The 13,043-nt window shown below is 39.1% G+C and overlaps 1 protein-coding gene across 1 annotated transcript in view; it reads left to right on the top strand.

Moving 5' to 3' along the window:
- The window catches only part of CSE1L (chromosome segregation 1 like), a 56,059-nt gene that overhangs the window by 28,281 nt on the left and 14,735 nt on the right, over window positions 1–13,043 (top strand). Inside the window, 6 exon segments of the mRNA XM_032256044.1 lie at window positions 567–734; window positions 903–1,032; window positions 3,546–3,611; window positions 4,088–4,290; window positions 5,396–5,480; window positions 6,624–6,685. Coding sequence (XP_032111935.1) covers window positions 567–734; window positions 903–1,032; window positions 3,546–3,611; window positions 4,088–4,290; window positions 5,396–5,480; window positions 6,624–6,685 — 714 coding nt within the window.

The following is a 13,043-nucleotide window of genomic DNA, read 5'->3' as shown; positions in this document are numbered from 1 at the left end:
AGGACCTTTTTGCCCAGGTAACCATGTCCTACCTTGTGTTGTCTTACATCTTTTAATATTATGCCTTGAGTAATCAGTGTGAGGGAGTTCTGGTTTTGATTTTGGATTTTGGCCTCACTCTGACGTCTTCCCCTGTCTGACTCTGTTACCAAGGCTGTAGTGCAGTGACATAATCATGGCTTACTTGCAGCTTCGACCTCCCTGGGCACAGGTGATCCTCCCACCTCAGCCTCCCAAGTAGCTGGGACTACAGGTGTGCGCCACCATGCACAGCTAATTTTTTTTATTTTGGGGGCTTGCTGGCCCAGGCTAGTCTCAAACTCCTGAGCTCGAGCCATCTTCCTGCCTCGGCCATAATATATTAGTTTGAATCTAATATGGAAATATCTTGTTATTCAGCAACTTATTTAAAAGACTTTGTGAAAAGATTGATGGTGGTATAGCTGTAGTTTACAATAACTGATTTGGATTTAAATTATAAAGAGTCTGGTTGAAGAATTTTAGTTACTCTGGTTTATGTTAGCATTAGAATTGTATATTGGAGTTTTTGTTTTCTTTTATGTGAGGATGAAGAGGAAGCCGGCTTATTGGAGCTCTTAAAATCCCAGATTTGTGATAATGCTGCACTCTATGCACAAAAGTATGATGAAGAATTCCAGCGGTACCTGCCTCGTTTTGTTACAGCCATCTGGAATTTACTAGTTACAACGGGTCAAGAGGTTAAATATGATTTGGTAAGATGATGGTGGAGACAAATCATTAAAAGACATTCTCTCCCTGTCTCCCCAAAGAAATAAACCATTCAGTTTTGCTTTTTTTTTTTTTAACTGATCACATCAGAGGAGATTTCAGTGCTACAGTTGTGCTTTTAAAAATATTCTTATTTTTGTGTTTTGTTCCAGTTGGTAAGTAATGCAATTCAATTTCTGGCTTCAGTTTGTGAGAGACCTCATTATAAGAATCTGTTTGAGGACCAGAACACGTTGACGAGTATCTGTGAAAAGGTCATTGTGCCTAACATGGAATTTAGAGGTAATTATGGCAAAAGTATGTTAGTATAAATACTAAGTCTTTGGTTGCTTTTTGTAACATACTTAGTCTAATTCATTTATTAATGAATAAAACTTGTATATCATTTATATCCTATTTTCCAAACCAAGACAGAAAATGTAGTATCTGTAATGAATTTTGTTGTTCCCTGTGAGGGTTTTCTCATGGAAAATATTAAATGAGACTTTAAAAAATTCATTTACACTAAGAAGATAAAGTACCTGGGATCTCAATTTAGAGAAATAATTTGACTTTGTTTTATTATTTAAGTGAATTTTCAGCTGGCTTATTTATTAATTTATTTATTTATTTGAGACAGGGGTGTCGCTCTGTCACCCAGGTTGGAGTACAGTGTTACAATCTTGGCTCACTGCAACCTTGGCTTCCCGGGTTCAAGTGATCCTCCTACCTCAGCCTCGTGAGTAGCTGGGACCACAGGCACACACCACCATGCCTGGCTAATTTCTTGTATTTTTGGTAGAGATGGTTTCACCATGTTGTTCAGGCTAGTCTTAAACTCCTGAGCTCAAGCAGTCCACCAAAGTGCTGGGTTTGCAGGTCTCAGCCACCCCACCCAGAAATAGCTGTCTTTAAACAATCAGCTTGAGAATAGAAATGATAACTTACAAATACAGGGTTAAAGCCCACTTAGTTTATTAAAGTGCTGGAATGCAGGTCTGAGCCACCTCAGACTGACCAGAAATAGTTGTTTTTAAACAATCGACTTGAAGATAGAAATGATAACTTAATAAATACAGGGTTGAAGCCCACTGTGTTTAAGGTTAAACTATAGTGCTGACAGCCTATAAATGTATGTCCTTGTTCTTAAAATTGGGAAGAACAAGTAATAAAGGGGGGAGGGATTGTGTTTTTTGTTTTGGAGACAGGGTCTTACTCTGTCACTCAGGCTGGAGTGCAGTGGCACAATTAACAGTTCACTGCAGCCTCAACCTCCCAGGCTCAAGTCATCTTGCCATTCCAGCCTCCAGAGTAGCTGGGACTACAGGAGTGCACCACCATGCCCAGCTAATTGTTTATTTTTTTAAAGAGATGGTGGTCTCCCTGTGTTGCACAGGATGATCTTGAACTCCTGGCTTCAAACAGTCCTCCTGCCTCAGCCTCGCAAAGTGCTGGGATTGCAGGTATGAGCCACCATGTCTGGCCAGGATTGTGTTTTATATCAAAATAGTTATTAGATCAGTGGTTCTCAAATTACATCTGGAACAAAATAAGGAAACTAAGGACAATATAGTGTGAGATTTTATTTCCTTTTGTGTTTTCATAAAAGTATGTTTAAAGGATAAATCTTCTGGCTGGGTGTGGTCACTCATACATATAATCCCAGCAATTTGGGAGGCTGAGGTGGGAGGATCACTTGAGGTCAGGAGTTCAAGACCAGCCTGGGTAAAATGGTGAAACCTTATCTCTACAAGAAATAAATTAGTTGGGCATGGTGACATGTGCCTGTGGTCCCAGGTACTCAGGTGGCTGAGGTGGGTGTTTTGCCAGAGCCCAGGAGGTGGAGGCTGCAGTGAGCCATGATCACACAGCTGCACTCCAGCCTGGGTGACAATGAGACCCTGTCTCCAAAATGTGTGTGTGTGTGTGTGTGTGTGTGTGTGTGTAGATAGATTGATTGATTTTTAATTTATTTGATAAAAATAGAAATGAGATCTCACTATGTTGACCAAGCTGATGTCAAATTCCTGGCCTCAAGCAGTCCTCCTATTTCAGCCTCCCAAAGTGCTAAGTTACACACGTGAGCCACCATGCCGGCTGGCTCTTCCGATATTGTCCACTCTACTTATTTGTTGTTGAAATGACTTTAATGAAATAATGGCGATTAAAGTTGTCGGTTTTTTAATGTTCTTATTTGGTGAAATTAAAAGTTAGCATTCTAGTTGAGCATGGTGGCTCACACTTGTAATCCCAGCACTTTGGGAGGGTGAGGTGGGCGGATCATGAGGTCAGGAGTTTGAGACCAGCCTGGCCAACATGGTGAAACCCCTCTCTACTAAAAATACAAAAAAAAATTAGCTGGGCGTGGTATTGGGCACCTGTAATCCCAGCTGCTTGGGAGACTGAGGTGGGAGAATTGCTTGAACCCGGGAGGCAGAGGTTGCAGTGAGCCAAGGTAGCGCCACTGCACTGCAGCCTGGGCGACAGAGCTAGACTCCGTCTCAGGAAAAAAGAAGTTAGCATTCTGATATTGATCCCTAACATTTTTGATATTTGCAGGTGTAATCCAATTCTGGGGAAATTGTCACATTAGAACAAGTGAGCCTGTCTCACAGCTGTGTGAATTACCTAATGCCTCACCTTTCAGGGTAGCATTTGCTGCTCTAGATAATGATTAAGAGTATATGAAGTAGTCATCTGATGGGAAAGAATTCTTTGCTGTAGAACAAAGCAGTTCTACATACTCTTCTGCATTCTCAGCTGTAAAGTACAGTGACGTCTTTTGAGCGTTACTGAAATATCAACTCTCTTTGTAGCTGCTGATGAAGAAGCATTTGAGGATAATTCTGAGGAGTACATAAGGAGAGATTTGGAAGGATCTGGTTTGTATCTTGGTTTTTTAGCTACTAGTCGCTTAGCAAACCAGTTTTAAGGTGGCTCTTTTTCTAGTAAGTGGGAGAAGTGGGAGTGAGAATAAGGGTATCTTTTCAGCTGGCTTTCATTGAGAACTGTTGTCCTTCAATTTGTTTAAAAAGCTGTTATATTACCTGCATGAAAGTATTAAAAATTTGTCTATTCTTTTATAGTTAGTATTTATTTATCAAAATTCTGTTATTCTGTGACCTCTTTAATTTTGTCTTTATTTTGTATTTCTTGGGAGGGGGATTTTTTTTTTTTTTTTTTTTTTTTTTTTTTAATGTTACTGATAGCTATCAGGTGGCAGTTTCTTTTTTGTTTTTGTTTTTGTTTTTACAATCATAGCCAAATTATTCCAGGAAATTGGTTTTCTTATAAATTGGATCAGTTTGTTGGTGGTGGTTTTTTTTCTCCCATAATATATTTTCTTTTCATTTTTTAGATATCGATACTAGACGCAGGGCTGCTTGTGATCTGGTACGAGGATTATGCAAATTTTTTGAGGGACCCGTGACAGGAATCTTCTCTGGTTATGTTAATTCCATGCTGCAGGAATATGCAAAAAATCCATCTGTCAACTGGAAACACAAAGATGCGGCCATTTACCTAGTGACATCTTTGGCGTCAAAAGCCCAAACACAGAAGGTAAATGTTTTTAATATGGTTTTGTTTCTAAAACAGACATCAGGTAACGGCCACACAGGTCAAAAAGAAGTAACATGTCTCCGATAATAGAGCCTACCCTGCCAGATAACCTATTCAGGTTAAAATTTATATAATCTCTGAAGGTGACTTTATGTTGCTGTATTGAGCACTTGTTTCTTATAGACTAGAAAATTAATAGATGCCACACTTGTTACCTTAGCTGAGACCTGCTGTATACAATATACGAAACTTAAAAGCTATTCTTTAATTTAGGAAAGTTTCTTTATTGTATGTTAGTATAGTCTAATTTTTTATTTTTTTTATTATTTCTGAGACAAAGTCTCACTTTGTTACCCAGGCTGGAGTGCAATGACATGATGTCAACTCACTGCACCCTCCACCGCCCAGGTCGATTGATTCTCCTGCCTCAGCCTCCCAAGTAACTGGGATTACAGGTGTGCCCCACCACACCTGGCTAATTTTTGTATGTTTAATAGAGACAGGATTTCACCATATTGGCCAAGCTGGTCTCGAACTCCTGACCTCATGTGATCTTCACATCTCAGCCTCCCAGAGTGCTGGGATACAGGTGTGAGCTACCATTCCCGGACAGTATAGTCTTACATATAAGCAGTTTGTGTTTTGAAGTGTTCGTCTATTTTTGTTTGTTTTTTTGGAGACGTTGTCTTGCTCTGTTGTACAGGCTGGGATGCAATGGCAAGATCTCAGCTCACTATAACCTCCACCTCCCGGGTTCAAGTAATTCTCATGCCTCAGCCTCCTGAGTAGCTGGAATTATAGGCACGTGCAACCACACCTGGCTAATTTTTTGTATTTTTAGTAGAGCTGGGGTTTTGTCATGTTGGCCAGGCTAGTCTTGAACTCCTGACTTCAAGTGATCCACCCGCCTCAGGCCCCCAGGTGTCAGGATTACAGGCATGAGCTCCTATACCCAGCCAGTACGGTCTTATTTTATATATCAGCAGTTTGTGTTTTGAAGTGTTCATCTCCATTTTTAATGTGGTTTTCTAAAATTGCCTAAATTTCTAATGTGGTAGATATGTACAGGTATTTTATTTTTACCATGTTAAAATTTGCTTTTCAGCATGGAATTACACAAGCAAATGAACTTGTAAACCTAACTGAGTTCTTTGTGAATCACATTCTCCCTGATTTAAAATCAGCTAATGGTGAGTTGTGAGATTTTTGCCTTTTTACAGCTTACCACGCTATACCTGCAATTCAAAAAACAACTTCCTATCGTTGTTGCAGTTACTTCTTTTTTTTTTTTTCCTTTTGAGACAGTGTCTCACTGTTACCCAGGCTGGAGTGCAGTGGCGTGATCTCAGCTCACTATAACCCCTGCCTCCCGGGTTTAAGTGGTTCTCCTGCCTCATGAGCAGCTAGGACTACAGGCATGTACCACCACACCCAGCTAGTGTTTGTATTTTTGGTAGAGGTGAGGGTTCCCTGTGTTGGCCAGGGTGGTCTCGAACTCTTGACCTCAGGTGATCTACCGGTGTTGGCCTCCCAAAGTGCTGGGATTACAGGTGTGAGCCACTGTGTCCTGCCCATTATTTCTTTTATTGAATAAAATCTCAAATGGTTTCCCCAGATCTTGTTCATGTGAAAGTAATTATTGATAAAATATTGTTTGTTCAGGAGGAAAATAGGAATAAGTAAAACTAAACTGTAACTCAGCTTTGCTACCTGGTATATAAATAATAAGAATTATACATTGGCTTCTTTTTTGTTTGAAAAATGAATTCTTAAAAATTGGAGTACATTTCGTAGTACTAGAAAATTGATAAATAATGATAGTTTCTGATATTTATGAATGTGTTGATCTAGATTTAGATATATTCCTTTTAAAAAAAAAAAAAATTATGTGGGAAATTTATATACACCCAAAGGTGAAGAGAATATTTTAATGAGCTCCCATGTGATCAGTGATGTATTCTTTTCATTAATTTATTTTCTGACCACTGGAATAATGTAAAGCAAATTCCAGCTACACAGACATGTTTTTAATTCAGAATAGCTTTACTTCTGGGAATGTAGGCAGACATGCTCACCAATGTGTGGTCCAACTCATTTTTATTCAGTTACGTAATATGTGTTCCTTTGTCATGAAACAGGCATGGGGAAAAATAAAATTATTTATAATCCTAAAATTAATGGGTAAATAGATTTTTTTGTAATAGTAGATTATTATATAATTAACTGTGCTTTAATTATTTGATACTTGATTTTTTATAACTGATGATGTCACTAATTTGGAAGTGTAATAATCCTTACCACTTAAGTAACTATGGCTTTCTGTTTTTTAATAGTGAATGAATTTCCTGTCCTTAAAGCTGATGGTATCAAATATATTATGATTTTTAGAAATCAGGTAAGTAGCTTTTTATTGTTACATGCCCCTTAATCTCTTAAGATCTTATTATATACCACCGTCTCGTCTACAGTACAGTCATTTTATATCCACATCTAACAAAATTAACAACGATTTCTTTATAACTTAGGATTTTAGACCATGCTTAATTTTCCCTAGATGTCTTTTTACAGTAATATTGATAAAATTGGGCTCTATATAATGTTCACACATTGCTTACAGTTTATTGTGTCTTAAGTCTCTTAATTTACAACAGAGGTTTTCTCTCCGCTCCTCCCCGCTACCGCCCTTTTTTTGAGCCCAGAAGGTAGTAGAGGTTGCAGTGAGCCAAGATGGTGTCATTTTGGCTTACTGAAACCTCTACCTTCTGGATTCAAGTGATTCTCCTGCCTTAGCCTCCCGAGTAGCTAGGATTACAAGTGCGTGCTACCATGCCCAGCTAATTTTTTGTATTTTTGTTAGAAATGGGGTTTCGCCATATTGCCAAGGCTGGTCTCGAACCCCTGACCTCAGGTAATCTGGCCACCTCAGCCTCCCAAAGTCTGGGATTTTTTTCCCCCAAAGTTTGCATTTTTTGTTTCTGTTTGTTTGTTCGTTTGTTTGTTTGAGATGGAGTCTCACTCCGTCATCCAGGCTGGAGTGCAGTGGTGCGATCTCTCTGCTCACTGCAACCTCCACCTCCCAGATTCAAGCTATTATCTTGCCTCAGCCTCTCTAGGAGCTGGAAATACAGGCAACTGCCACCACGCCTGGCTAATTTTTTGTATTTTTGGTAGAGATGGGTTTCCCCATGTTGACCAGGCTTGTCTTGAGCTCCTGACCTTTGGCCTTGGCCTCCCAAAGTGCTCGGGTTACAGGCATGAGCCACTGCGCCTGGCCTCTCCCCTTTCTTAGGCTTGTTGTTGGAGTAAACACTCATTTATCTTAGAGAGTTTCTTACATTTTACTTTTGGCTGATTGCATCCTAATGGTGTACTGTCATCCCTCAGTTATTCAAGGGGTATTGGTTCCAGGACCCCTGAATACCCCAAAACTTATGCATACTTAAGTCCCACATTTGGCCCTGCGGAATCCTTATATATGAAAAGCCAGCCTTCCACATACAGATTTTGCATCTCAGGAATACTGTTTTACCTATTTACATTTGGTCTAAAGCTAATCCAGCCAGGCATGGTGACTCACACCTATAATCCCAACACTTTAAGAGGCCGAGGTAGGCAGATCACTTGAGGTCAGGAGTTTGAGACCAGCTTGGCCAACATGACAAAACCCCATCTCTACTAAACATACAAAAATTAGCCAGGTATGATAGCGCACACCTATAATTCCAGCTACTGGAAAGGCTGAGGCATGACAATCACTTGAACCCAGGAGTTGGAGGTTGTAGTGAGCCAATGTTGTGCTGTTGCACTCCAGCCTGGGCAATAGAGCAAGACAGAAAACAATAGCACAGCTCAAACGTGTTACTTGGGGGCCTCCTGGAGTTTATCTTGTCCCACTAGTCCCTGTATTTCTATAGTGGTAAATCTGGGGGCTTGATTAGATTTAGATTCTTTGTTCGGCGTGACACAGGAAAGCATCATAGGTATACTTCCTGTTTCATTTTATCAGGATATACACAATATTCGATTGTCCATTTTTAGTGATCAGAGGATTCAAATAAAGACAAATGTTACATTGTCAACATTTTTAAAATAGCATTTTAAAAACTAAGATATCCTTTACATAATACAAATTTTGCCATTTATTCATTTATTTATTTTTGATTTTTTGTTCATTTATTTTTGAGACAAGGTCTCACTGTTGCCCAGGCTTGGAGTGCACTAGTAGGATCATAGTTTACTGCAGCCTTGAGCTCCTAGGCTCAAGCAACCCTCTTGCCTCAGCCTCCCTGAATAGCCAAGACTATAGGTGTGTGCCACACCGCCTAGCTAATTTTTTATATTTTTTATAGAGATGGATCTCATTGTGTTACCTAGGCTAGTCTTGAATTCCTGGACTGAAGTGATCCTTCTGCCTTCACCTCCTAAAGTACTGGGATTAAGGCATGAGCCACCGTGCCTGGCCCAAAATTCAACATTTTAAAGTATATGCTTCCATAGTTTTCACAAATTCACTATGTTGTATAACTACCACCACTCTGTTTATACAGGAAAAGCAGGATAAATGTTTCTGCTTTTTACCACCTCTATCAAATTTTAGAGTAATGTTAGTGCCTTAGCAAACTCCAGAGATGACAAATGAGGGTGTTTGAAGCTCTAGTTGTTCATCTTTGACCATAGGGGCCCCTTTTTTGTGGTTCTCTGTGTCCTCTTGACATCCTCAGTAGCCTTTGATAGTTCTTTTTTTTCATACCTGACAAGATGTTCCAGATTGATTTCTTGAGTTAGACCCGAATTGGCAACCTCTCAAGAGTATGAAATGTTATTTAACAACTGTCTGGGGCAGGCCACAGTGGTGCCTGTGATCCCAGCACTTTGGGAGGCTGAGGTGGACAGATCACCTAAAGTCAGGGGTTTGAGACCAGCCTCGCCAACATGGTGAAACCCCATCTCTACTAAAAATACAAAAGATTAACCAGGCATGGTGATAGACACCTGTAATCCCAGCTACTTGGGAGGTTGAGGCAAGAGAATCACTTGAACACAGGAGGCAGAGGTTACAGCAAGCCGAGATTGTACCACTGCACTTGCCTGGGCAACAGAGCAAGACTCTGTCTCAAATTAAAAATAAAATAAAATAACATAAAAAAGACCAACTGGGTTCTAGAGATATTCCTAATGTGTTGTAATTTGTTCTAGGTCTTTTCACAGAGGGAGGAATCAAGAAATGATACATTTAGAAGGAAATAGTTCCCAATTTAGACTTAAGATAATAAGGATTTTATTTAACTTTTTTGATATTATAATTGTATCTATCATTACTTATTTGCCTTATCCTAAGATGCAAGTAGTTTCAAAAGAACAGTGCAAATAACCTTACTAAAGATAGCTGTATGTAGCTTGATTTCTTTTTAGTCTCTATATCCTTAGGATGTTATAAGTATATGTAGTGAAAAAAAGACTGTGCTTACAATTTTAACTTGAAAATACTATCTGTGCGTTTTTATGACTACCTTGATAAACAACTTCATTTGTATATAGATTTTTCGTTTTGTTGTTTCCTGGGAGCATAAAAAGGGATTGTTTTAGACCAGTGTCAAACAATAAAAAAGTGAGGTACATTCAGAAGGGTCTGGCTTTCATCCTTGTACCTTCCTTTCTATTTTCTTCCCCTAAAGGTAACAATTTTTAATTGAGTTTGGTTTATGTTTTTATTACTTATTTTTGTAAATATAGCCTAATACCTATCCTACTATACATGTATATTTTCTCTTATTTTTACAAAGAAAAGTATAGTACACAGTTTTTCACCTTGCTCTTTTTTTTTTTCCAGTTTTTAAAAATTGTGAAATACACATAGCATAAAGTATACCATCTTAAGCATTATTGTTATTTTTTATTTTTATTTTTTTTTTTTTGAGAGAGAGAGAGAGACTGAGTTTCTTGCTCTGTTATTCAGGTAGTATGGTGGTATGATCATGGCTCACTGTAGTCTCAAATTCCTGGACTCAAGTGATCCTCTCACCTCAGCTTCCCGAGTATCTCTTACTATAGGTGTGTTTCATTGCACCCAGCTAATATGTTTTTAATTACTTGTGGGTAGGTTTTTGTTTTTCTTTGTTTTTATTGTGATGCTGGGTGTAATTTCATGTGCTTATTGGCCATTTACATATCTTCTTTGGAGATTCAAGTTTTGCCTGTTTTTGAATTTGATGGTGCTTTGAGTTTCAGAAGTTCTTTATGTTTTGGATGTAAATATCCCTTACCAGAAATGAGTTGCATATATTCTGTTCCATAGCTTGCTTTTTTACTTATTTATATTTTGATACACAGAAGTTTAAAAATTTTATGAATTCTAATTTGTGCATTTTTTCTTTTGCCTATGCCCCTGATATCCTATCCAAGAACGTTACCAAATCCAGTGTCACAAAGTTTTTGCCCTATGTTTTGTTTTTTGTTTTTTTGTTTTGTTTTGTTACAGAGTCTTACTCTTATCACCCAGGCTGGAGTGCAGTGCGATCTTGACTCACTACAACCTCTGCAGCCCGGGTTCAAGCAATCCTCCTGCCTCAGCCTCCCGAGTAGCTGGGATTACAGGTGCCTGCCACCGTACCTGGCTAATTTTTGTATTTTTAGTAGAGATGGGGTTTCACCAGTTGGCTAGGCTGGTCTTGAACTTCTTACCTCATGATCCACCCACCTTGGCCTCCCAAAGTGCTGAGATTACAGGCATGACCCACTTCGCCTGGCCTGCTCTATGGTTTTTTGTAAGAGTTTTATAATTTTATTTCTTGCCTTTAGGTCTTTGATCCATTTTGATTTAATTTTTGTATGCAGTATTAACTAAGGGTCCAGCTCTCATGAGCATATGCAGTTTTTCCAGCACCATTTGTTGAAAGGACTTCTTTCCCCGAGTGGTCTTGGCATCCCTGTCAATAATCATTTGACTACATATGCGAGCATTTATATTTGCGTTTTCTATTCTGTTTCATTGGACTATATGTCTGCATTTATTGCACCTTGCTTTTTTCACTTAATAAATCTTGGATATCTTCCCATAGTAGCATGTACAGATTGTGCTCACTTTTTATAGTGGTACAGTATTTTATTTTATGCCTCTTCCAGTGTTTAGTCATCCAGTCCCCTTATAGTTAGATATTTTGAGTATTTTCTATCTTACACTATTTTTATTTTTTTCCTTAGACAACAGAGTCATGCTTTGTTTCCCAGGGTGGAATGCATTGGTGCACGATCATACCTTACTGCAGCCTTGCCCTCCCTGGTTCAAGTGTTTCTGTCATCTCTGCCTCCCTAGTAGCTGGGACCACAGACACCTGCTACCACATGTAGCTGATTTTTTTTGATAGAGGTGGGGTCTTTTTATGTTGCCCAGGCTGGTCTCGAACCCCTGGCCTCAAGTATTCCTCAGGCTGCCAAAATGCTGGAATTACAGGCATGAGCTGCCATATTTGGCCTCTTTCATTGCTTTAAATAATAATTCCTTCAGATGTATGTGTTACTTAGTGTTTTTGCCATTGTTATTTTGGGATATATTCCCAGAAGTAAAGTTGCTATTAGTAGATTAGAGGGTAAATGCATATGTAGTTTTGCTAGATGTTTCCATATTCCTCTATTTAGGAGTTGTGTCATATTGCATTTCTTTTCATTTACTTATTATTTATTCAATTCTGTTGCCCAAGCTGGAGTGCAGTGGCTTGATCTCGGCTCACTGCAGCCTTCACATCCCAGGTTTGAGTGATTCTCCTGCCTCAGCCTCCTGAGTAGCCAGGATTACAGGTGGCTGCTACCACGCCCAGCTAGTTTTTATATTTTTAGAAGAGACAGTGTTTCGCTGTCTTGGCCAGGATTGTCTCAAACTCCTGACCTCAGGTGATCCACCCACCTTGGCCTCTCAGAGTGTTGGGATTACAGTCATGAGCCACCACACCCAGCCCATTTCTTTATTTTTTGAAACAGGGTCTCGCTCTGTCGCCCAGGCTGGAGTGTAGTCAATTTACATTTCTTTTGAGTTTAATTAAGCATCTTTCCATTTGAAGGGTCCATTTTTGTTTCTTTTCTGTGAACTCATATTCTTTTGCTCATTTTTCATTATTGGTCTTAATTTTTAGAGAACATGTAGTTTCTCTCTCTTTTTTCTTTTTTTTTCTTTTTTTGAGACAGAGTCTTGCTCTGTCATCCAGGCTGGAGTGCAGTGGCTCAGTCTTGGCTCACTGCAACTTCCGCATCCAGGGTTTAAGCTTTTCTCCTGCCCTCAGCCTCCTGAGTAGCTGGGACTACAGGTGCACACCACCATACCCGGCTAAATTTCACATTTTCAGTAGACACGAGGTTGTACCATGTTTGTCAGGTTGGTCTCGAACTCCTGATCTCATGATCTGCCCACCTGGCCGTTCTTTTAATTCTTAACATCTTGTGTCACTTTAATTGTAGTGAGAAAAAAATCAAAATGTGCAGTCATCTTATTCCTTTGATGTTTTTTGCCCAGTAACAGTGGTGCCATCTTGCAAAATATTTTAAACACGCAAGCAAGAATAAAACAATATGATTAATACTGAAATAATCCTTATAAATCTTAAAAGCTCCAGGCCATGTTTACTTATCCATACACGTACGATGGAGGTACTCCAGGTTCTCCCTGCCTAGTCAGTCCCTTTCTCTCTATAGGTAATTACTATAACGAATTCAGTGTCTTTTACACCCATGTAAGTGCTTTTTTTTTTTTTTTTTTTTTTTTA

This window comes from Sapajus apella, unplaced genomic scaffold, assembly GCF_009761245.1.
Source record: "Sapajus apella isolate SASKATOON/1434 unplaced genomic scaffold, GSC_monkey_1.0 scaffold92, whole genome shotgun sequence".
Classification (NCBI taxonomy): Eukaryota; Metazoa; Chordata; class Mammalia; order Primates; family Cebidae; genus Sapajus; species Sapajus apella.
Note: the sequence above shows the minus strand (reverse complement) of the source record. Positions and strands in the feature narration are given on the sequence as shown.